Below are 27,211 nucleotides of genomic sequence, written 5' to 3' on the forward strand. Positions count from 1 at the left end.
TTCTATTGGTTGAAATCACTTTCAATCTGCTCCATACCCTCGCCTCCTGTCGCCCACTGCATACATAAGGTAGTATAATAAGAATACGGTACAAAAGGTTATTGTCTGCTGCAGGTTCAAGGGATAGAACGGGTTTGACTGAAGGGGTCGGGGTTTAGGTTACCAGGATTAAAGGCTGTTTGTCACTTTTCGATTTTTTTTTTTAGCCAAGACTCAGCACAACTGCCGCACATGTTCACGCGATTATTTAATATAGCGGGACAGAGCCGAGTTAAGGTTTTTCTCAGATCGAGCGAAAGAACAGTGTGGTTTGAGAACGCCGGGGGTGGCTCCAGACATCGTGTGTTATTGTGATTATTGTTATTTGCACCACTTCAACTGCTGCTGGACTTCCAGGTTCGTACAACTTTCTTTACTCTTATATTACTTTATTGCTCTATTAGCAAAGCAAGGGGAATACGATATATGGTATTCACATTATTCTCAGTACAGTAACTGAAAATAATTAAGACAATTGGCTACCCTCATTTTCTTTTTTTCTTTTTTTGTATTATTTGAACAAAAAAACACAGCAGAAAAGATACAATACACACATACAAACAAAAAATAAATCAAGTAGAGTAAATAACCTAATGTGTGTAAGTATGACAAGAAACAGCAGATTCTCATCTACCCTGCTGATTCACCCATACAATAACTTTTCTTCACCTTTCATTCTCCCATCATGAGACAATATTTTAAATTTTTTTTTTTTTTTTTAAATGGGGGAGCAACTGTACAATATGAATTACCCCATGCAGTAAGCGGGCGATAAAGAAAAACATGATAGACTAGGAAGAGCTGAATGTGAGCAGAAAAAGGAAAGAAAGAGAAAAAATATACACGCGCATTATTTATATTATTGTTGTTGTGCAATCACACAGTCACATATGACTAGATTGCGGTTTTGGGGTTTCAGTCTTACCTAGTGTCTCTTTATAGCTGATGGTCTTGGACGATTTCTGAGTCCTATGGAGGTATATATAGAGTGCAATACCGGTACCTTTTGAAAATGAAATACAAGCTTTAAAAATTTTGTATGACTAGGTTACCATAAATTATTGACGCATTGTGGACACAAAAATTGAAATGTCGTCACTTAAATATACCATTCTTTAGCACTGCATATTAGATTACTGTCGTGGAGACGTGTGACCCGAACACTCGATTTGTATTTTACAGTCAGAGGTAAATTGTTTTAATGGAGATAAATCATTGCAGTGGCAGTGTTGCTCAAAAGCAGCGTTTCTGTCAACACTTTTGCATTTGCTGCATTTGTTTAAGTTTCCATGAGAAAACGCCAGCATATTTTTGTGTGTGTATGTGTGTTATATATAATTACACACACGCACACACTGGGCCTTTTGTGGCCATGCGACCAAGATAAATTACCACACATACATCAGCGTATTTGGAAATTGCACTGATTTTGAAAGAATGCAGTGTATGGGTTTTGTATTTAAACAAATAAGTAGTGCTACCTTACATTATAGCCCTTGGTAGTAACAAAATATAAATGTGTGATCAATCATTACTCATCACCGCATGGACCTGAGTAATGGTGCCCAGGGCCCCCTTATATTAGGCCTGGTTACAATACAAAGCTGAAGCATTTTGGCCCTCTGTCATTGCACATGAACTTTACAGTGCACTAGAATTTAAAGGCATTAAATACATACTCATTCATCACAAAAAGTTGACTTATTCATTAAGAAGAAAATGTATCAGATTTATAGCATTTGCATTATTGCCATTCACTAAGCGATAAAGTGCTGCGTATTACATTTTTGTAAGTAGGGGGTGTTGCGACTGTGTGCTTTTATTTGAATAAATGAACACATTTGGTAATCAAACAACTAGTTTTTATACATTCACTGCCATTCTTCCTTTTATTGCATTGTCATTTATTTTTTTATTTATTGATTGTGGTTTAGGTCTAGAAGTGTTGAGTGTTACAGTACTACAACTATATATATATATATAACATATTTTTTTTTTTTTTTCACAAAATTGATTAAAATTTGAAATGTGAAACATTTAGGCAGCATTCACACTTGGTCGGTTTAAAATAGTGCTGAGACAAGTAACCGTAAATGTCAGGGGTGGACAAATCACTACAGTGTGTGGTAGACTGATGGGCTACCAAAAGGTAAACTATGCTAGCCCACTACAAATTTTGGCAGCCCACATTTGAGTAGATAAACATTTCATTTTTAACACTACACACCATTTAAAAAAAATGTAGACAGATACAATTGTAATGTAGTAAGGTTCAGAAAAGAAATCCGACATCACTTCTGAGGGGCCACTAACAACATGTTTTTTTTTTTTTTACCATATATAACCAGATACTGCCAAAGTTTGCTAACAACCTACAGGTAGTGGACAAAAAAATGGAAACACATGGGTAAATGAGGGACACCAAATATATTGAAAGCAAGGGCTTCCATACAGGTGTCTCATGCTTTAATTAAGCAGATAACATCCCAGCATACTTAGGGTCATGTGTAAAAATGCTGGACAGGCCTGGTTGCCTATAATTTTGGCTAGCATGGCTGCAAGAGGAGACCTCAGTGACTTTGAAAGAGGGGTGATTGTTGGGGTGCGTTTGGCAGGAGCTTCAGTGACCAAGACAGCTCAACTTGCTGATGTTTCACGAGGAATAGTGTCTAAGGTGATGTCGGCGTGGAACGGCAAGTGAAAGACATCATTAGCAAAGGGCAACAATGGGCGGAAGCGCATACTTCAGGATTGTGATATCCGTACATTAATTCAAGTGCAACGCAAAACAGGTGAGCAACTGCAGATAATTTGACTGCAAATTTCAACCTAGAGCACAACCAGCCAGTTTCATCAAAAACACAGAGCGGGATACCATAGTCGGGTTGCAGTGCACAAACCGCTCATCACACCTGGCAGTGCACATTTGCGAGTCCAGTGGTGCAAAGAGCACAGGCAATGGACTACCAGGCCGTGGAGACATGTGATATTGTCAGATGAATCATCCTTCACCATGTTCTCGACAAATGGACGCATGCATATGTGGTGCCAACCTAAAGAACTCTACAGCCCTGAGTGCTTGGTTCCAACAGTGAAGGGTTCTGATGGTTCTGTAATGTTGTGGGGTGCATTTTCCTGGCATGGTTTGGGTGTACTCATTCCCTTAGAAGGCAAGGTCAATGCTAATCTCTACTTAATGGAGTGATCATTTTCACCCCATGTTGCAGCATTTCTTTTCTGCCGGAGGGGGGTGTCTTCCAGGATGACAATGCCCCCCATCCGCAGAGCACATGTGGTCGTCCAATGGTTTGAGGAGCATGCCACTGATGTTATCCATATGTCATGGCCTTCTCAGTCACCAGCTCTGAACCCAATCGAGCATTTGTGGGATATTCTGAAACGATGTCTGAGACAGCGTTTTCCACCACCAGGCGTGAGTTGATTGACTTTCTCGTGGAAGAATGGTGCTGCATCCCTCCTGCAGAATTCCAGAGGCTGGTAGAATGCCACGGCACATACTGGCCATACTGGCCGCATGTGGTGGCCCAACGCCCTATTAAGTGATTTTACATTGGTGTTTCCATTTTTTTTGTCCACTGCCTGTAGTTTCTGTTGCTATGTCTGCCACACAATAACAAGCTAATAATAGTTTCCTTATATAAAATGTAGGGAATTATGTTTGACTGCATCATTTGCATTATGTTCCAAGACTTTATTAGTCTTAAAGACTCAGTCGCAGGTCTTTTTGAGTCAGTGAGGCCTGGGAGGTTTACCTTGGATATCGTATCTGAGAGTTTTTTTGCTTTCAAAATGAATCTTTCTTTGTGAAGTTGTTTGTAGGCTTCTGATCCGTGGTTAAAGACATTGAGTAGACGTACTTTGACGCTTTCATCAACACACTGTGTTGTGAAGACGGATGTGCTCGGTAACCTCAGAGGGATTTTCCTTCTTCATGAACCGGAGACTTCTTGTGACACTGGTGTCTCCCTGTGATCCATTACCTTTGCGTTTGTCAGCTCACGGAAGACAGTACTAAGTACGAGGACTTCATGGTGGACAAGCTGCCATTCGGCAATATAGTCACTCCTCCTTGTTTGGCCAGTGATGCCTTTTGAGCTTTTCTGGGACCTTTGGATTGTCTGCTCCACGTCTGGAGCAACAGGGTTGAACTTGCTGTCCTTCTCTCGTATGACAAGTGGTTCTGGATGAACGTCAGGTAGAGGAATGGGTTGTCCACTTCAAGCTTTTTGATTCTTTCCAGGTACCAGGAGCCGTACTGCAGGTAGCTGATGGAGGAACACTGATCAGTGACTCGACTGTTTGCATGTGCAACTCCCAATTTCCTTCACTGTCAGATGACATCGGATTTTTCACGAAACCCACGAGATGCAAGCAGACACTCCAGTACTCGCACAACCCCACAAACTTTTGTTTGAGCCTAATTAGTGTATCATAATTAGTGACTGGGGGTGGAATCACTGGGAGGAATCCTACTTGCTTGAGTGGGACGGGGCTGTGATAGAGCAAGGCGTGGAACCCTCCCCACGGAAGCTGTTGACCTTTATCTCCTCATGGCAGTCTGCATCTCATTAGAGTGATGAAAAATTCTGTGTCAGCTGCAACCATCAAATGGTTGCAGCCCGACATCTTCGGCTGCTTTGAATTTTTCAGGCAGGCTTGGCTCATTGACTGTCTTACGATGATGGCCCACACATTGGCAAGGCAGCTCAGATGTTTGCTTGCATCTCCGCTTTTTCAATTTTGTGACTGAAACATTTGGTTTCCTGGGTGGAGCGTCACCCGAACAATCTTGAAATAGCACCATCACTGTCGTGTGCCAGCCATGCCAAACAATGACGAGCCATCCTCAAAGTTATCAAGAGCACCAATGGTGAATCCTGTGCTGTTGAAGTGACTTGGAATTGGTGTACTATTGGTTTCACATGTCTGTACAGCAGACAGCAAATTTCAGCATCTCCGCAAATCTGCATAGCTGGTGGATACGCCGATTCGGTTCATAGATGTAATCAACTCTGCTTTTGCACTTGTCGTAAATGCTGTGAGCGGTCCTCCTCTGTAGTGGAGTTTTCTTTGAGCCATTATGAAGTTCATAGAACATAATTTGGAGAAGACAATAAAGCTGCATTGCCTGACGTTTAACACCACCGTTCGTTTCAGAGCTGGTTTTGTCATTCAAGTCACACAGGTTGTCATGTTCATTTCCAAGCTGCAACATTTCGACTTGCAACATACGTGACTTGCTGATGTTGAACAAAGATGAAAAAAATATCAGGTGCACAGCAGACCTCCCACGACTGACAAGGTTTATTAACATCACAAAATCTGTCCTGAAGTTTGAAATCAACTTTTTGCATTTCTTGCTTCAAGATAGCTCCTTCTCTCTAAACACTTTGGTGTTACGTCCAAACAATATCTATATTGACACGCTATGTTCCTCCTTCCTGCTCTTACATTATAGTCAAAAAATCAACCGCGCCATGCACAGTGTGAATTATAAATGAAATAACAATACAACACTAACAACACTTAACATTAGGATACTTTTTCCATTACAGATAGGTCCATTTTTTAAATGAGTGGCCTATTTCTGTTCCACTGCAAAAATAGTTTTACAATTTACAATTTAGAATATAGTATGTCACTAAAATGTAAAACTTAGCTAACAATTTTACGTTGTTACATTGCATTGCCACAACGTTACAGCCCACTTTGTTTGTGACAAGGTTTTGATTAAATAAATGTGTGGATTCCAGAAAATGTTGTCTCACTTACATATACATACCTACCTACCTCACTCGCTCAGGAGCTCCACACTGAAGTCAATACCCTAGTTAAGGGGAAATATATCCTTATGTGTTATGCTTAAACTTAATACTTAAGGTGTTTTCTACCTACAGATAGAGTAACGAATGGAGTCACTATTTGGCTGTGAAAGAACTGGGCACAGTAGATACTAAATTGTGTCACTTTGCCATATAGTGTCACATCGTTACTTAGATCTACAGTAACTGCCTGTGTTGAGTAAACAAAACATTAAACCATAATTTTTTTTCAGAGGATCATTTTTGTAGACTTTCCTTGTATAGTAGACAAGGCAACTACCACATAAATGAGTCGTTGTTTATTATTATTATTATTATTATTATTATTATTATATTATTATTATTATTATTAATAATATAATAATAATACACAAAAAATCCTACTGACTAAGCAGCAGGGCAGAGGAAGTTGAAGTTGTTTGTTTGTTTGGTTGCTGGTTTGCTATTGAATGTACTACATACTTTCTTTGTCTCTGTTTCCCCGATACAACAGCGAATAATAACAACGACGACAACAAAAAACACAGCTGAAACACCCCGTGCGTGTCTGGTCTAGCCGGGCACCTCTGGTTCCCTCTGGGCTTTAGGTGAACGTAGGCAACTGGAGGCGCATTGGACTATATTTGAACGACAGTAAAGGCGCTCCGTGTGGGGTGCAGGATGGAGATCGAAGGTTCGAATCTAGCCTATGTCATTGCCGTTCGTGACCGGGGGTTCCTAGGGGGCGGACCACAATTGGTCGAGCACCGCCTGTGTAGGAAGGGCTTAGGTCAGCGGGGCAATCCATGGTTCACTTGAATAACCTGAAATGGTACAAAGGTAAGCGGTAAACTGCCAGAGGTTAAAAAAAAAAGTTTAGGTTACCAAAAACTGAAAAATAATGTACATTTCAGAGTTATACAAAAAGGCCTTTTTCAGGGAACAAGTAATGGGTTTAAAACTTACAGCTGTTCTGTAGCAATGGAAGTAAATTAAGCCTTGAAAATTGATGCTAACAATTCCTACAGGTGTCCCAACTTTTGTTGATTTACTTACAAACCCTCTGTCTGTATAAAATCATTGTTACTGACTGTTACTACACCCTCTTAAGCATTATTTGGACAGTATTGTACTGCAGGAAGTAGTATATTGCTATCGTAATGGCGAGAAAAAGGTAATTAACAAAGGAAGACAGACAGACCATTATAACCCTTAAAAGTGTAGGTCTTTCCTTTAGAGAAATTGCAAAGAAAGCCAAGGTGTCAGTGAGTACAGTTTCCTACACCATCAAAAGGCACTTGGAAACTGGAGGAAACTCTGACAGGAAGAAGTCTGGCAGACCCAAAGCCACAACAGAATCAGAAGACAAGTTTCTAAGAGTCAACAGATTGCATGATAGGCGGCTCACAGGACAACAGCTTCAAGCACAGCATTACACTGGTCGAAGTAAGCAAGTCTCAATTTCAACTGTGAAGAGGAGAATTCGAGCTGCAGCTTTGACAGGTTGAGTGGCAGTAAGAAAGCAATTGCTAAGATGACAAAATAAGAAAAAGAGGCTTGCCTGGGCCATGAAGCACTGTCAGTGGACTACTGAAGACTGGAAGAAGGTCTTATGGACCAATGAATCAAAATTTGAAATCTTCGGTTCATCACGCAGGTTTTTGTACGCCGTTGAGTAGGCGAAAGGATGGTTCCTTGGTGTGTGAACCAATTGTCAAACATGGAGGAGGAAGCGTGATGGTCTGGGGCTCTTTTGCTGGATCCAGAGTTGGTGACTTGCACAGAGTGAGTGGTACCCTGAACCAAAACAGCTACCACAGCATTTTGCAGCGCTGTGCAATACCCTCTGGTATACACCTAGTTGGTCAGGGGTTCATCCTACAGCAAGATAATGACCCAAAACATATCTCCAGGCTATGTCTGAACTACCTTAGAAGAAAAGAACAAGACGGTAAGCTTCAAATCATGGAATGGCCAGCACAGTCTCCAGACTTAAACCCATCGAGCTGGTTTAGGATGAACTGGACAGAAGGGTGAAAGCAAAGCAACCTACAAGTACAACACATTTGTGGGAACTTCTGCAACAGTGTTGAGAAGAACTTTCCAAACAATATTTGATTTCCATTGTAGAAAGAATGCCACGAGTGTGTTCGGCTGTTATATCTGCAAAAGGTGACTACTTTGAGTCAAAAATTTAGATTAAATTTTGTTAAACAATATATATATATAGCTCAAAGAGCCAGCTGCCCTATATATATTGTTGCGACTTTGTTATGCGGAATGTAATAAACGAGAAGCAAAACTGTGAGTTTTTTTCACCTTCATTTTACAACACCATTTTTACGTTTGTTTGAAGTGTTTTAAAGTTTTAAGTTTCCGTTTTTGTTTGCTTGTTCAACTACAGAAAGGCACAAGTGAACCCTGTGCTGTTATTAGTTTATGAAAACATGTCTATGGCCACTGTTTACTGTGAAGAAACAGCAATGTACTGTTTTGTAGGTAATTCACTGGGGTAAAGTAAGTCCTGAACAATTTATTCTTTACTCCTGGGGTGTTTTTTCTATTTTAACATGTTACATATTGTAAGGCCCTGCTTTAAAATAACAGCTCCCTGCCCCTGCTGTTGTGCTGTCTCTGGCTGTGTTCAGAGTAATATAATGACTTTTATTACTGTTTGAAAAATGAATGAATATCTGAACGAATATTTAAGTTGAGTGACTATCCAAAAATGAAAATCCTGTGTTCCTCCCAGCACTAGTTTCAGACGGTCTCGATGTGGTTTGTTTTGTTTTAAACATTGTGTCAATGTGCTTGCTGTTCACACTTGTCTGCAAGCAAAGGGGGAGTTTGTTTGGATGCCAGCTAAAGTTCGTTTTTTGGGTGTTTTTGTTTTCATTTATTTTATTTTTTTTCCCAAGACTGAGTTCGCTTGTGTTCACAATGCGGTTTGCAAGTTCCCTCTGTGTGAACCAGATGTTTACAATATCCTGCAACGTATATTGAAAGATGGCTGCTGTTGATGCGTCATGTTGTAGATTCTTACATATTACTGTAGAAAAAAAAAGCACTGGGGGAGCTAATTTAATGAACACATTTCTTGAATGCCTATATTTTGGAGAATGCAGTTTACACGAGTATGCGGTTAAATTGAGAAAAGACTATTTTATGATTTATGTGAGTTTTGTACAGTTCGGCTTAGATTTTGGTGCCTAATCAAATTTTCTGTCAGCGTTTCACTTTCATGTAGTTTATGATTACCAGACTTCCACAGTGAAAAACTGGGGCTTTTTTTTTTTTTTTTCCTCAATTCCCTGACGCCGTAGCAACTCTTAAGCTGTTAATAAAAATAACAGTATATAAAATAACACAATAATAATTTAAAAATTAAACATCAGGTACATTTTATTGCAGATCATAACGCAGTATTTTCTTTATATTGTCATCTAGTTAAAACATGTTAAATGTACAAAAATAGATTAGCTATTACCATTTAAACATGGTATACACATAATCAGAATGATTTAAACAAAAAAATTTTATTTCACACAACCTAATACATTACTCAGCTATTTAAAAATAAATAAATAAAATACAATTGCAAAACTGGGATGGTTAGCCTAACAATTTTTACTGTTTCCAACTGGGATAAAAAACAAAACAAAAAAAAAAGGCTGAAAAAATCACCCTCAGAACAATTTTCCCAAGATGTGTGGTAACCCCAGTATAGTTCCCCCCGGAAACATTTTTTGGTTTGTTTTTTGCTGTACTTGTTTCCACAGAATATGAACTAAACCGTGAAATGTGGGTCAGTTTGTATAGTTTGTTTCCTGTGTGCAAAAGAACAGAGTCCAGCTGCTGTTCATACTGAGGTTTAGCAAGCAAACCACCTCTCAGTCCACAATGTCATGTGAGAGTAATCATACAGTACTCCACATATTACGTTTAGCATTTTACTGGCATTATAATAATAACCAGGATAAAATATGTAACACTGATAAAGGTGTGTTGACTGACTCATTGCTCTAAAACAGGTTCACAACTATGTATTACCTGATTGTTATTTAAATAACACCCCTTTTAATGTAAAGGCATAATTTAATCCTGTCAATTGTTTCTTTCCTAATTCTGCAGTGTTATTTGCAAGATTTAAAGAGGCGTATCTCCAGACAGAATGTGTTTTTGAAACTAACAGTGTGTAGTGTAGTGACTACATCCTTTACACAGTAAAGTGATCGATTTCCTTTAAGGATTGTATAGCTAGAAAAGTAGTTTTGAGCTAATTTCTCAGTCGTCAGTAAATATAATTCAATTACGAAACATGGCCATGGTTTAAACTTGCTAATTATAGCTCCATTAAAGGTAGATAGCGTGGAAAGAAATAAACTAAACAAATAATGAAATATTCAATTAATTTAGCTTACTTACAAAGAACTGCCTTTCCCTTTGAAGCCATGTGTCAATATTTATGAATGCACAATGACGTCGGTCTGTAAGGGGAAACGCACATTTTAATAAACTGAAATGCGAGAAGGATGGTAACAAATACACTAATAATAATAACAATTTAATCAAATACAGTTGCTTGTAAGCACAGATAGGTGCTGTTTCAACACCAGCAGAATGCACTAACCCAAGTTTCATGCAGCAGTTGTGACGGTGACCAAATATGTTCGCGCGTTGTGTTAACATTTTGTATTTAATATCGTAAATAGCAGAACCAACTCGCTGCAATTTAAACATGTTTGTACTGAAAATTAAACAGTCAACATGTAATCATAAGAGCTGTAATCATAACAGCTCTCTGTGTTACATGCTGTCAAGTCAGGACTTCACTAACACTGAGCACTGGAGCTGCAGCTGCACTGCACCATGCTGTTTCCCATCTTATTATAACTGGACACAGTTAGAGGGGCTGTCACAAATTTACAACACAGCACTTGGAAAAATATGAACATGCAGAGTTCATTGCAGTCATTAGCTGCATAGATTAACCATTCAGCAGAGAGGCAACAAACGAGTGAGTACAGACAATAAGTTGCTGTTAGTATGACTTTAGTGCCTTAACAGGTTGTTGTAGTTTAAGGGGTTGAATATGATAGCAACCAACTTGCTCCATTGGCTCCTAAGGCAACAACTGTGTCTAGAGTCCTGATTTTGTATTTTTTTCTTTCTTTTAAAGAAATGTATTTTAAAGAATCAACAGGAAACAAAAGCAAAACATGTCATGAAGCTCATTTGACCAAAAGTGCTTTACCAGTGTTATTACAAAAACTTGCACAAGCAAATCAGACAATTGTGTGATTTTTATGTTTTGTGATGCGTATCGTGACCCTCATATCGTAATACATATCGTGTCGTTAAGACACTGCCGATACCCAGCCCAGAAGCTTAGTTGATCCAATTAATTAATTTAGGGTACAGTTGGATCAAAAACCAGGAGGGACACCGACCCTCCAGGACCAGGATTGAACACTCCTGCTCAAAACGGACACAGCCTTATTCTACCAACAAACATTCAGGCCAGTATTGTACTTTTCTATGGTCATGATGTGGGACTTTGCTAAACTCACTTGTGCATGTAGTTCTGTGGGACATTTAAAAAGGGTGAGAGAGAGTGCTTAATTTCTGTAATGTACAGCTGTTTGATAATGCTGAATGACACATGCACACGTAGTTACTGCCTTTGCTGTATTGTGTACATTAATTGGGGCTTTTATAAGCTTCAGCAACACAGCTTATGGGGCTGTCTGATAATGTCATTTAATATTACTAGAGGTTTTTATAGAAGATTGACTTTTTCTTATTTTTTGTATTGCAGAACACAAAATGAATAACCTTTCCTTTAGTGAGCTGTGTTGCCTGTTTTGCTGCCCTCCGTGTCCTAGCAAGATTGCCTCAAAACTTGCTTTCCTACCCCCCAACCCCACATACACCCTGATATGTGATGAGAGCGGCAGCCGGTGGACTCTGCACCTCTCGGAACGAGCAGACTGGCAGTACTCGGCCAGGGAAAAGGATGCCATTGAGTGCTTCATGACCAGGACCAGTCGAGGAAACAGAGTAGCCTGTATGTTTGTTCGCTGTTCCCCAAATGCCAAGTTTACCCTGCTCTTCTCTCACGGGAATGCTGTGGACTTGGGCCAGATGAGCAGCTTTTACATTGGATTGGGCTCTCGAATAAACTGCAATATCTTCTCCTACGATTATTCTGGGTATGGAGCAAGTTCTGGGAAGCCATCAGAGAAAAACCTCTATGCAGACGTTGATGCTGCCTGGCAGGCACTCCGGACACGGTAAGGAGACGTTTCAGTCTGTCTGATAGTAACCTGACCCTATGTTCATTGCTCAGAAGGAATTTAGTAATTGACTTTTCCAGTCCCCACATCCCCCCCCCCCCCCCCCCCCCCATTTCAGTCCTATAGAGTTGCATTTCCTATTACTGCAATTGTTTCCTGGCAGTGCCATTTGGTCATGTGCTTCATTGGTATATATCCAGTATATATTTTTAGTAATCTTTTACTTTTTCATGGGAAATTACTGTGTGGTATAACCAAACACATTTTCAGTAGTTTATACACAATAACTTACACACTTAACTGCTGAAAAGCAGAAGTACCCCAGTCTTCTGTGACTTCAAAATATAATTTTCTATTGTACTCTCTCTCTCTCTCTCTCTCTCTCTCTCTCTCTCTCTCTCTCTCTCTCTCTCTCTCTCTCTCTCTCTCTATATCTATATATATATATATATATATATATATATATATATATATATATATATATATATATATATATATATGAATATATGATGAATATATGAGAGATATTAAAAAAAAAAAAAAAAAAAAACGTTGTAAGTGACTGCATCTCATGATAGTTCACTGTAGTCTCTGTAAGTCGCCTTGGATAAAGACATCTGCTGGGAAATAATAATATAGAATAATAATTTTACATAATAATAATAATAATAATCGATATACTTAATTACTAAAACTTTGACACATTTTGATCTATTAAACAAATACAAGAATATGCACTGAAATAGTAATAAAAAAAATGTAAAAGTCAGGTGTACTTTTATTCTTTAATGTGTTTTACAAACAGTTCACACAAGTCATGTTCGCTTTTCTGTACAAGGTTCCTGAATTGAAGAACACCTTCATGTACAGTAACTAACAAAAACTACTGTTGCATAAAACCAGGAAAAAAACTAACAGAAGAACTATAATTGTTTGTTTGTTTTTTAACGTACCCGTTTGCTAATGGCAATAGAACCCTCCATAGAGGGCTTTAACATTTTTTGTTATATTTAATACCCTGGCCTCCGGCTCAGGACATTCAACAACACAAGGCAGGCCTTACCAGACGATGACAGGCCTGTTTTTACTTTGCACGAGACTTTCACAGTTTTTTTTATTTTTATTTTTTTTATTTACATTTTTTTTTTTTTCAAGTTAGTTTTTAGGTTGATGTATTAAAAGCCATGGAAGATATTATTTACAGTACAGACGTACTTCATTCAACAATTTATAAGACCAATATTAAATTTTTTTCACAAAATAATAAGTAAACTAAATTTATGTAGAGTTCAGTCCAGTTTATAACTGAGCAACTGAGTGAAAGCATTGTGAGCTGGGTAATCCCTAATTTTAACTGATCATGGCCACAATTACAACACCCTTCACTTCCTGTAAATGCACAGTGCTGCAAAGTACTTAATACAATAGAATAGTTTAACCCTTTGTGCTGCACGTAAATGGATCGGTTTGGGCCTCATTTACGAAAGGGCGCTGAAGTTTATGGTGCACGATAATTGCAATTACTGTGCACGTTAATGATTTCCGTATCTATTGCAATTTTATTAATTATCGCATGAAATAGTGGGCAAATTATGGTGCACGCTAATGTTATTGTGTCATACTATGGTAATCAGAATGAATATGTGATTTGTATGGTAGTGCATGATAATGTATTTAAATGAGCATCCAGCTCAGAATAATGAGGTGATCTGTATTCACATGGCATTTACTGAAGGATATTAACTTTAGTGCACACATTAAAGTGATCATGTATTAGTGCGTATGGAAACCAGGCTTTAACCACCAATAGGCATGCTATTTTTCAGGCCTGAAAACTAGTGATGTGCAGTTTGATTCTTTTTACTGACTCAGTTTGTTTGATTCATTCAGTTTAGTGAATCAATTCATCAGATTTGTTTGTTTGGTTCACTAACGTGAAATAAATACATGTTGCTGATTTACGTGGTTATGAAAATAAGTTTGAACTGCAAAATCTGACAGCAAGGGCCATTTAATGTAAGACTGTTCACTTGGTGGGCCGCACTGTAAAAAATACATATATATGTATATGTGTGTGTGTCTATATAAATTGCATGTAGGCCAATATACTCAAAACACATTACTCCCACTGCACGATTCCTAGTCATCAATAAGTATGCAGCCACGGTTTCAATCACTTAATCAACATACTGCTTAATGTATTTTATAGTACAGGTAGATATAACTAGAAGCAACTTTTCTAGAACACTGACAAAAAACTCAATATCAGAAATGTAATATAATGGGAAATAGAGTATTTTATTTCATTGGTAATCTTAAACAACAAAAAATGAAAAAAAAAAGATGTTGCATATATAATGTGAAGTCTCAATATTTCACTTATATTCCAAAATATAACATTTTTGACAGCAATGAGAAAAGAGATCTTGATAAGATGTGAAAATGCTAAATAGTAAACAGTACCACTATGAAATGCACCTTTTTATGACTTCTGTCCCGGCACTTCTTTTCTGCACACTTGATAACAATGCTCATTACATGTTCTAATTCTGCAACTTTTCCAAACAATACCTGTTGATGCAGAATGCAGTGTAAGAAAACTTGAACTTCTGCATTTCTTTCTTTTAATTTTTTCCAGCACTCTGTTAGCCAGTCCACTCTTTTGCCCAGTCATATATGGTGCCCCATCTGTTGTAATTCCAGTTAGTTTCTTCCAAAGTAATTCTGCACTTTTTCCATGGCTTCTTGAAGTAAAAAACAAAACAAAACAAAAAAACAACAAAACACATCCTTTCCTGCGGTTGTGTTGTTCATGGCATCCAGAGCACTTTTCAGAAAAACATTTAGTTGATTCCTTAGCTTCTTTAATTTCCAGTAAACTCAAAGTACGTTGCTTTGTGCAGCATGTCGTAGTGACTTTGTGTGATATAATCTTTCATAACTGCAGCCATTGCACTGCAAATCAGACATATTGCCTTGCTGCCATAATTATTCGTCTCCTAACGATTTTGGAATCTTAAGTGTTCCGCCTCCACCTTTCGCTTCTGTGACATCTCCAACAACTTTTTGGCCACAAAGTAAAATAAACAGTTTAAACAAGCCTTCGCTTCACTATCCTGATCAAAATTATGTGTGCTGTGTGTTTGAGGAAACCGATTCTGTGTGCTATTTGATTGGCTGTTTTACTACCTCTGTGAGCTGTAATTGGCTTAATGGGAATGTCAGTCATGCAATGAAGACTGCACTTGTTGAATATACGTGTTATATTAGAGGCAGGAATTCCAAAATGTACATGTGAACAGGCTGCCTGGTGGTTTCTGTGGCCAGGAAAGGACACAGAAAGGTGAGTGAATGAATGTGCTGTTGCACCGGTTTATTGCAAAATAAAAGGTTTAGACAAATGCAAAACACTTGAACAGAACAAAACGGCACAGGGGCCAAAACAAACAGACATAGAACAAAACAAGTATTGTGCTAGTCTAAAACTAGCAGGCGTAGCAGTTGTTTTTCTCTTATTTAATTATCCTCCTGACGCTTGTTCTGACCTCACCGAACACACCAACCCTGAGTGAGTGATTTGTACATCTATATATACAGCTGTGCCAGGATTCAATCATTAATTAATCATTCACTTGAATCCCAGCATGTGAACTAATTTGTACAGTCCCTGTGCCCACACACTGATACACATTTTATCTGCATGTGACGTGATTGTGCAATATATATATTATATATATATATATATATATATATATATATATATATATATATATATATATATATATATATATATAAAATTTTAAATCAGTCTGATACACAGCCCAATTTATACCCCATGCACCAATATATACACGCCACATAGAACATAAAACACAAAATACACACAGGGCCGGGGCACCCCACCACAGTACAGTACATCAATGCAATTTTACTACACTAATGGGCATTAAGGGGAAAGGCTTTTTTTTTTACATAAAAACAAGGAATACATGTTAAAATTAAAAAGTAAGTAGTGCAGTTTCCAGTTGCCTCTACCTGCTGTGTTTGTTTATGACTCATTTTTTTGTCAATGTAAGCCACCCCCACCTTTCACAATAAGCTACTGACCAAAAGATACGCCTGCACTGCTGGGGCTTTTGATATCATATTGGCCATGGGCAGCAGGTTTTCCTCAAGGACTTCTGTGTACTTTCCTCCCATTCATTTTCCCTTCTATCCTGACAAGTGCCCCAGTCCCTGCCGATGAGAAACATCCCCATAACATGATGCTGCCACCACCATGCTTCGCAGTAGGGATGATGTTCTTTGGGTGTTGGGTTTGCACCAAACATAACGCTATGGATTTAGGCCAAAAAGTTCCATTTTAGTTTTTTCAGGCCACCCACATGGCTACAGAATCACCTGTGTTTTTGCTTACTTAAAACATGATTCAAGATGTGCTTTCTTGAGTAATGGCTTCCTTCTTGCCACCATACCATATAGGCCAGATTTGTAGAGTGTTTGGGATATTGTTGTCTTGCAAAGTTGGCATTGGCCGCCTTGTTTTGTCATCCAGTTTGGAGGATCTAAGCAGGGTCTTGGTGGTGCCATACACCTTTCACTTCTTAATAACCATCTTGACCGTGCTCCAAGGGATATTCAGGGCCTTGCATATTTTTTTTTATTTTTATACCCATCCCCTGATCTGTGCCTTTTGACAACTTTTTCTTTTGAAAGCGCCTTGGTGCTCATGGTTGAGACTTTGCTTTGAAATGCACTATCCAGCAGAGGGACCCTACAGGAACTGCTGAATTTATCCTGAAATCATGTGAATCAGTGCAATGTAACACAGGTGGAGGCCACTTAACTTGGTGTGTGATTTTTGAAGGCGATTTGGTTACACCTGAGCTAATTTAGGATTATTACAAAGGGGGTGGACACTTATCCAACCAAGCCATTTCAATTTTTATTTCTAATTAATTTTCTGTAAATTTCTAGAATATTTTTTTCACTTGGAAGTTGTGGGGTAGGATGTGTAGATAAATGAAAAAAAAAAAAAAAAAAAAAAAAAAAAAAAAACTATTTTAATGCATTTTAATTCCAGGCTGTAAGGCAACAAAATGTGAAAGGGGGTGTAGACTTTCTATAAGCACTGTGTAAGCAATATGTGCATAACATATTCTCAAGTAAAATGTGTGCAGGATGCAATATTCACTGCAATTTATGTAAAAGCACTTAAAATTGTTGGACTAGACCCAGACACCATATACACACAAAGTGGTATTGTGCACATCCGTCATGAAGTACTGCACAGTTGCTGTGTGCCGTTCCAGTAAAGATTTTAGGCGCCTTCCTGCTTTTATATTCCACAAGGTTGGCAGCTGTGCATTTTAAACAGAATTGACTGTTGCTATCTAAAGTCAGCGATCCGTCCTGTTGGCAGGGGGCTTGGGAATTCTATGCACTGTAGTGGCAATCAATTGATTTTTATTTATTTACAAGCTGTCCTTGTGAGTGAAATATAATATCTGCTCTGCTGCCTTGTCAGCAGCCACAGAGGGTTCAGAAGCTAGTTTTAAAACTGATCTAATTGAATGAGTAATCAGCAACCATGTTCCCTTTATCTGACCACATCAAGGGCCAAAACTTGTGACTCTAACCCTGTGGACTTTTTACTGTCGATGGAGAAAAGTGTTTATTGCTGATGTGAACACCAATAGGGAGTTGCTTAATATTCGTCTTTTGCTTCTGAGCAGGTCATCTTCTCCTGAGATCTGTATTTTGAACATATGAGGGGATGCTAGAGGTGGGTGTGGGTAAGGATCTCCATATACGGAGGGAGATTTATCACCAGAACTCATTGTATTTCTGTCACAAGGAACTATGTAGTAGAACACATTTATTTATAAATGGGTAATAAATAAATCCAAATATATAATGTACGTACAGTAAATTATACAATTATACTTTGTAAATTGTATAATGTATGTAATCCTGTGGCGTAATAATCCAAAAATCTTTTTTTCGGAATACTCATAGTTGGAATACTGCTGATTTGATTACAGATATGCTATATTTATTAGTACTTATTTGGAGGTATTGAACTGGAAGGTAAAGAAGTAGCAGAAGCTGAAATCGTTTACCAAGGGGTCAAGCAGTATAGCATAAAAGGGTCCAGAGAAACGCTAATCTTTTCCTTCGTTTGGTTGAGATACAGGGAACTGGAAGGACCAGGAGATTGTCCCTTCGTGAAACTGAAAGTATTCATGAGTGTTAACTGTTTGTTAAACCACCAGACAGCTAACACGAATCCGGAGCTGTTGCTTGGGGCCAGTACCAAACCGGATCATCACTACACTTGCACTCACTGTTTGTAAATATTATCACCCACCACGAGCACTACAGCACACACCCGGACTGGTGACCGTGTTTTGTATTATTGCAGGGCGGATAAAAGAATGTATTATTTGGTTGTGCAGAACCAGTTGTGTTTTCCCTCCTTGCTTTACACACAGGTGTGTATTGCCGGAGGTTTATCGTTTGGTCACCGAAACAGGATTATAAATAAAACCCTTCCTAAACTGGATTACAAGTGCCGCCTGTGGTTATTTCTATTTTTATTTTTTATATGAATTTCCTCCCCAGTTTCAGAGTCTTGGCTGACTCAAACAGGTTTTCCTCAAGAATTCGCCTGTACTTTGCACCATGCATTCTCCCCTCTATCTTGATAAGCTTGGGACGGTGTTGACTGGGTGATATGCAGTGTTGAACTTGCGCCAGACGTAACGCTTGGAATTTAGACCGAAAAGTTCAGTTTTTGTCTAGTCTGTCAACAAAACCTTTTTCCACATGTCTGCAGTATCATCCTCATGCTTTTTCGCAAACTCCATATGTGGTTTAAGAAAACTTTTTGAGTAATGGCTTCTTTACTCCCATCTTAGACACAGAACTTTGCATATCTCTCAAGGTCATTGTTAGCTTCAGAGTGACATCCCAACCCAGTTTCCTGCTTGTCCGGCTGCTCAGTTTGGGAGGGAGACCTGATCTAGGTAGTGTCTGGGTGGTATGATGCGTCTTCCACTTCTTAATGATAGACTTGACTGTGCTGAAAGGGATAATTGGTGCCTTTGAAATGTTCTTGTACCTTTCTTCTGCTCTGTGCTTCTCTACCACTTTATCCCTGACTTGTTTCGAAAGCTCCTTGGTCTGCCTGGTTGCTTTGTTGGCTCACTGTGTGAGTTGCAGCTTGAAAGTCTTTATATACCTGAGAGAAATTATCTACAAGTTAAACCACTTTGAGTACACACAGGCTGAAACCATTTCACTAACAAATCATTACAAATCATTTGCACCTGAACTGATTTAGGGCTGTAGTAGCTAATGGGGTTGAATACTTATGCAACTGAGATTTTAACTTTATCATTGTGGAGTAGTTTGTGTAGATTCTACATGTAAAGTGTTGTGGATTAGGCTCAGGTGGCATGTGAAAACTTTGTAGGGGGGTGAATACTTCTGCAAACCGCTGTATGTGTGTGTGTGTGTGTGTGTGTGTGTGTGTGTGTGTGTGTGTGTGTGTGTGTGTGTGTATATATATATATATATATATATATATATATATATATATATATATATATATATATATATATATATATATATATATATATATATATATATATGGGTTTCAGTGAGTTACAGGAAAATCAGGGTTTCTGTGACATTATAAGACCGGGTTCATACAGTATTAAATGGCAGCATTTATTTGTATCTGATTGTGAAAAATGAATATCAGGATAGATCAAAAAAAAAAAAAAAAAAAAAAAACAAGTATGATTTATGTATTTTTATTTCTTTCAATATTTATTAATGTATTATTTATGGTTTACTTTAGCCAAATATATAGGCTATTCTTCAGCATAGCTAATTCTCAGAAATGAACATTCCTTTTTGTCCACTGTCCAGTAACTTGGCACAAGGAACTACTGTTCCTCTCAATTAAAATAGTTTGGTTACAGTTCCTAATAGCGCAATGGACTGTGGGATTTAATATGACATTATCCCACCATGCACTGTATTTTATGTTTATACCCTGGCAAATATGGAGCCCGAGCCCACAGAATACACAGCGCTTCTTAGCATGAACGTTGTGGCTTTGTTTCTTAAAAACACAAGATACATTTTATCATGTTTCATTTAACTCCTGAAGTTCTCCTTGACCTATTTCATCGCTCCAGATGTCAATTTGCCTTGATTTCGGTATCTGATCCCGTCGCTCCACGATCCACCACTTTACAACAAGTCTATGAAATTGTATACTGTACAGCAGCATTGTTCTCAACTCCTTCAGTCACCTGTTCTAATTTATTGTATTTGTAATGTCCACTTGCCAAAAAGCATTTTTGGATACTGGAGGATACACAAAAAATGTAGTTTGGTATTACAGCGTCCACACTTCTGCCAAACCGCACTACCAGATGCGATCTTATTTAGAACTGAACTAGAGACTACCCCTGAGGTGGTCTGGAGTACGGTATTAAACTCTGTGTAGTGTAGATGCTAACCATATTTAGCACTTTTAGGCCGGTTTAAAGGCAACTAATACGGATTAAAGACACAGTGTGGACAGTGCCTTTAAAGACCATACAGTAAAAGAGAAAAGTAAACTTTGGTAAAGATCGGGGTAGCAATCTGAAAGATGTTTCAGTAAATTGGTGGTGTTTCCTCATTGCATTTTCCCAGAACGCACAGGCTAGTTGATCACTTCTACTAGGCAGAAATGAGTAAGTTCATATTTTAAAGTACACAATTACAGAGTTTTGTTTTAAAAGCAAAAAAAAAAAAAAAAAAAAAAAAAAAAACACAGTACTTGGATATTTTTCTTTTACCCTGATATTAAGTATCATAGGATTTTGGTATCACCATATATTGTGGGCATTAGTATACCATGAGACACTGCTTTATAACACTTTTAATACTCACCTTGTTTGTGAGCAGTTTTCTTGCATTAGGATATAGGTTAGTAAAAGGCTGTGTTTTGAATAAAGAACTGCAACAACACCACAAAAACTGTATTGTGTGGGTCATTGTAATAGAAAAGGATATTTCTATTTTCTGTTTGTTTATGATTATTCCTCAAAGTATTAACATTAATTATGTTCCCTATCCCAGTTCTAAATAGAATCGAGTACTGCAGAGTCCCAACGTGGTCTCCCAGGTGGTAGTGCCCTCTCATAAATGCTATATTGCTTAAATAAAGAAGGTGTTCTACTTTAGCTATGGTAGATATGTGCAGTTAGTTTGGAATTTTCTTGGGGGCGGATGAGTAGTGTGCGTGTTTGCCAATGGGGTGGTATTTCTACAGGATGTAACCTTTGTTGAAAATAGGGAGTGCCATTCTATAGTGAGTGAGTCATAGGTATTGTGGCCTTCATGCTTTTGTTTTACTGTAGCAACACGCATTATTTTGAATTCAGGAGCAAAATAGCAACATGAAACAGAAGTAAGTTTAATAGAATTATAAAAGGTGTACCATTTAAATACATCTTTCATGTTCTTAATTAACAGTTCTATTCCAATATAATGAACTTTTTGTTTATTTTGTGTACATTTAAATAGTATCTCCTCTTACATCTGATGTGGTCTGTACAGTCGTTAAGTCTCCAAGTACACTCTGTGTGCTTGTATGTATAGTATACAGTAGTACGAGTATTGCAGTCTTTTTCTTAAGATCCTGAATTGTAATAAAGTCAGTTATTTGTGTTCAGCCAAATCATTCAGCTAGGTGACAGTCGACAATTGACCCTTTTTACATTATTGAGGGACTCTGATTTGAAATGATACGTAGATTTCACTGGGTTCACTTTCTAGTTAACATAAATAATGTCATTTAAATGATATTTTAAATTGGAACAAATTTAATGGGTTTCCAATTAATGGCATGTTCTAACCAACAACCTCAAAAATGTCTGTTCATGCAAAAGCTCTCGCTGAATGTTTGTTTAGAGCAGCTCAATGGTAACGCCCTTGTACAACCCTGTGGTGGAGTCTCCAGCCCCTGTGTATATTTGTGTGCTGTTATTATGATTTATGTAAAATATATGAGGGTGAAAAGCCTATATTATTATTATTTGTGGCACAGATAAAAAGTTGCCACCATTATTTATTATTGTTTTGTATTTTAATTACCTCGTGAGACTGCGTGGCTGTCAGCTACTGATTATTTAACTGCTGACAGTCACACAGACTCAATAAATCTGTGCAGAATGTGACCGAGGGATAATATAATAATTGATAGCTAGTTAGTCCCTCAGTCACAAATATAAAAGATCTGCAGTTTGGCAGCATGGGGAAGGGTGTTCGAGAGTGGAGAACGGGTGTGGAGTTAGGAGGTAATTTAAAGACAACAATTGCTATGTAGGCTGGTTTCGCAATCGGCATATTACTTGTTACTGTTTATTGTTTGGTTGGTTGTTTTGGCGAACTTGCCTTTTTGTGGTGTTTTGTTTAAATCTTTTGTTTCATTTAATAAAAGCACTGAGCCCCGTAGTGTCTCAGTTAGCCCTGCCATTCCTTGTTTTGGTTTTATTTCCCTGGTCTGATGTCGCCCTTGGAGCTATCCAGATCACAAACCCCAATGTGTAAAACACCCCTAAATGTGAAACTCCCCCTAAATTTAAAAAACCCTTAATATAAAAAAAAAAATGACCCCAAAATGTAAAAAAAGACCCCTAAATGTAAAACTCCCATTAAATGTAAAACACCCCTAAATGAAAAATCATCTGCCCCTAAAAGTGAAACCATTAAAAACTATAAACATCTCTCAACTTAAACACTAACTGCTGTACCAAAAAAAAAAAAACACTTTTTACATGTAGGAGTAATTCTTTTTTTTTTATTTTTTATTTTTTTTATTTTTTTACATATAGGAGTAACGTTTTACATATATGGTGAGGGTTTTTTTACATATAGGGGTAATATGTTATATATGGCAGAGGTGTTTTAGATGTAGCAGTTGAAGTTTTACCTTGAAGGTATATAAACTTTGTTAGGCTAACATTAAAACTTGCTTTTTTACTTGATTTTTTTTTTTTTTTTTTTTTTTTTTCCCAAAAAATATTTATTTATTTTATTTGGTGTGCCAGTATTATAATAAAAACATTTATCATGTGAAAATATGCATTTTTTTCTTTTAATGTATGCAGTTATGATGTAGATTAGAGTTCAATGTTGATGTAATTATTGTTAATGATAAATTAGTAGTGTGTTTTATTAATTAAACAGAATGTAGAAGCCAGTAATAGAAAACAGAATAGTGGATCTCTTGGTATCAGTAAATAGATTACTTGGTAGCAAAAAGGAACAGTGGGGTTCTTTTGAGTTTAATGGTGTGTTTACACTGGCCATTTTTAGGATGGCTTTGGGTCGTCTCAGGTGTTTCTCACAACCAACTCTCAGCTGTCCTGAAATGGCCAACTAAAGACGTGGCTCAGCGCCAGCTTAGGTCAGTCCGAAAGGCAGTGTAAACTCACCTGACCTTTAGGACGGCTCGCACACAATGTGAGTGCTGCTTGGCTCCTCCCCCATGGAATCTAAACAGGAAGAAGCTGCAATGCTATGATGTAGATTAGAGTTCAATGTTGATGTAATTATTGTTAATGATAAATTAGTAGTGTGTTTTATTAATTAAACAGAATGTAGAAGCCAGTAATAGAAAACAGAATAGTGGATCTCTTGGTATCAGTAAATAGATTACTTGGTAGCAAAAAGGAACAGTGGGGTTCTTTTGAGTTTAATGGTGTGTTTACACTGGCCATTTTTAGGATGGCTTTGGGTCGTCTCAGGTGTTTCTCACAACCAACTCTCAGCTGTCCTGAAATGGCCAACTAAAGACGTGGCTCAGCGCCAGCTTAGGTCAGTCCGAAAGGCAGTGTAAACTCACCTGACCTTTAGGACGGCTCGCACACAATGTGAGTGCTGCTTGGCTCCTCCCCCATGGAATCTAAACAGGAAGAAGCTGCAATGCCGTTGCAGCGTCACAAAAAGAGAACAACTTGATACACAAGCGTCTTGAATATTTGAATTTATTAACTGTTTATATTGAGGAATATTTGTAAATATCTTTGTTTTATTGTTAAGTTGTCGTCAAAAGTGCACATACCCCAAATATCCACACATAGGGCTATGTAAACTTTTGACGATAATGTTTTTTTGCTTTGTTAAACAGGTGCAGACGCCTGTGGACATCAAAGAAACAAAAGTGTAATATTTGAGTAAATCAGAGAGAATTCTTTTTAAAAATTGCTATCAAATAATTTTATACAAAAACTGTCCAGTTATTTTATTGTAAACAACTTAGTTACTGGTTTAGTTTCAAATACGCTTTAACACACTGTCTTTTTTTTTGTTTGTTTTTAATGTTATTTAAGTAAATATTTGGATTGTATAAATGATTATCTTAAACATGGAATCGTGTTAATTTAAAAAAAAAAAAAAAAAAAAATTACAAAAATGTGTTTTTTTTTTTTTTTTTTTTTTTTTTTTTTCTCACAACCGCGGCATGAACTGGGGAGAGCAAGAAAAAGATCTGTCATAGCGCTGTGGGTCGAGACTCAAACCCAGAGTGCACTCTAAGAGGAAACACAAAATAAATACATATTCCGAGAAATAGCAGCAGGTCTGGAGAAAGATCTGTGCAAAAACCTCTGCACTTTTTGATTATAGTTGATCTGTTAACACAATTGCTTTTTAAATAAAGATTGTTTTAATAATTTGTGGTCCCTGTCATTTCGTTTTTTAAAAAAGGAACAAAATGTTTGGAATAATTACAAACAGTTTAGAGAGTGTACTTCTTCTTCTTGTTATTTTTTCATTTGCAGTAGTAGTATTTATAACAAGGCTAATTTGGGAAAAATTACATTTGTTAACTGCAATTGTATACAGTAAATGTTGTTTTCTTCGGTATTCCTGTAGCTGCTTAACCTATTTTAACTAAAAATAAAGGACTTATGCATCATACAATTATGTATATAGTACCAGTCAAAAGTACACCTGCTTGAAACCAGGTTTTTCATGATTATCTATGCTTTTAACTGTATAAACTTGTCTATAAACACTTAATATTTCATTATATGATACGTGTACTTATATGATAATCATAAGTGAATTGCATTCAAAAATGTAATTTTTTAAATGAAAATGTAAATCTTGTCAATTTCAGTGAAATGGTCACCCAAAGCAAGGGGATTTCAGTCTGAAGCCCAAGTCAGTTAAAAGTCCAAAATGTGTATAACACTGTGTTAGAACACTGGCCTAAGTATAAAAGTGTCTTTGTTAGATGTTCTCTGAGTTAACTAGCATGTTACCTAATTAACCTTTTGTCACCAATTATGGTTAACAGATGAGGGTCCATGATTACTATAAATACAGGTAGCATAGGCACAAGTTTGTCATTCCTGAATGTAAGGGAGCAGAAAATGGCAAAATACGCTCAGTTAAGGAAAGAGAAAAGACAGTCTGTAATTACTTTAAGAAATGAAGGTCAATCTTTAAGACAAATCACAAGAACTTTGCGAGTGTCTGTAACTGCTGTGGCCAAGACAATCAAACGATTTGAAGAAACTGGCACATGAGGACCGAACAAGGTCAGGCAGGCCAAGGGTGACCTCGGAATCAGAGAACAAGTTCATTCGAGTCACAAGTCTGCGGAACCGGCGATTAACTGCCCCTGAAATACAAGCTCAGCTAAATGCTACTAGAAGTACAGGTGTTTCAGCATCAGCTGTTCAGAGGAGATTGCGTGAAGCTGGCCTAACTGGAAGAATTACTGCAAAGAAACCATTGTTAAGAGTGCAGAATAAGAGGAAGAGACTTGCCTGGGCCAAAAAACACAGAAACTGGACGTTTGAGGAGTGGAAGTCGGTCTTATGGAACTATGAGTCAAAATTTGAAATATGTTTCCAACCGTCAAGTATTTGTAAGACGCAGAGAGGGTGAGCGCATGAGTTCTGCATGTGTGGTTCCCACTTTCATGCATGGAGGAGGCAGTGTCATGATCTGGGGTTGCTTTGCTGGTGAGAGAGTTGGTGATCTTTACCAAGTCCATGGCAAGCTCAACCAGCATGGCTATCATAGCATACTTCAGAGGCATGCCATTCCATCAGGATTACAGCTAGTTGGGCACTCCTTCATTATTCAGAAAGACAATGACCCGAAACACCCCTCAAAGTTGTGCAAGAACTATCTGGCTAAGAAGGAAAGTGAAGGACAACTCAATCTAATGACCTGGCCCACAAGTGCCCTACATGTCTGGTGATTTCCTGCTGAAACTTGTTAACCAAATGCGTTGTGTTTGAGAGGCTGTTATTAAGTCAAGGGGGTGGCTATTTTGAGGAATCCAAGATTTAGAGACCATTTTCAATTTTCTTGAACATTGCTTTGATACTCCTTATGTTTTGTATATTGTAATATGTGTTTTCTTTTTCAAGTATTTACAGAAACGTATACAAAGTAAAACATTGGCAGTTATGAAAAAAACCTAATTTCCAGCAAGTGTACTCAAACTTTTGACTGGTACTGTATATACAAGGTGAGATAATATTGGTGAAGAAACAGAATAGAGTTCTTTTGAAGACAAAAGGGCCTTTATTGTTAGAGTAATAAACTGCAAAAATACTTCAAGAGCTGAAAACCAAGTAAAAAGGTCTAATTAAGCAAATTATCAGTTCAATTAAGGATATAGTTAAGTAATTGAGAGCTGGGTTGGACTGAAAACAGGGGGTTCCCAGGACCGAGTTTGAGAAGCCCTGGTCATCAAATTAGTCATCCATTCAGTGGTTGTTATGACGTCGCCGAACACGTTGTAATTTAGATGGTATGCACGCGCATTCGGACCTAAGCCGGCTCAGGGCACAACCGCAGTGTAAACACTACGTGAAAAATGATATGAATCTCCGCCATCAGTTGGACCTGTCGGCTTAGGTCTGAGGTGGCAGTGTAAATGCAGCATGTGCGTGCATTAAAACCCCCAGTGTGGTGCAGGGCGTGTATTAAAACACCCAGTGTGGTGCAGGGCGTGTATTA

At 37.8% G+C, this 27,211-nt stretch overlaps 1 protein-coding gene across 2 annotated transcripts in view; it reads left to right on the forward strand.

The window, feature by feature from the left end:
- The first annotated feature begins 2 nt into the window (after positions 1 to 2).
- Positions 3 to 27,211, forward strand: part of LOC121319124 (alpha/beta hydrolase domain-containing protein 17B) — a 36,933-nt gene continuing 9,724 nt past the window's right edge. Inside the window, exons 1-3 of one of the 2 annotated variants that reach the window (XM_041256314.1) lie at positions 3 to 396; positions 11,276 to 11,380; positions 11,680 to 12,154. In XM_041256314.1, coding sequence (XP_041112248.1) covers positions 11,688 to 12,154 — 467 coding nt within the window. In that variant the 5' untranslated portion in view covers positions 3 to 396; positions 11,276 to 11,380; positions 11,680 to 11,687. The remainder of the gene's footprint in view (positions 397 to 11,275; positions 11,381 to 11,679; positions 12,155 to 27,211) is intronic. The other variant, XM_041256310.1, reaches the window with a different exon arrangement.

This window comes from Polyodon spathula, chromosome 1, assembly GCF_017654505.1.
Source record: "Polyodon spathula isolate WHYD16114869_AA chromosome 1, ASM1765450v1, whole genome shotgun sequence".
Classification (NCBI taxonomy): Eukaryota; Metazoa; Chordata; class Actinopteri; order Acipenseriformes; family Polyodontidae; genus Polyodon; species Polyodon spathula.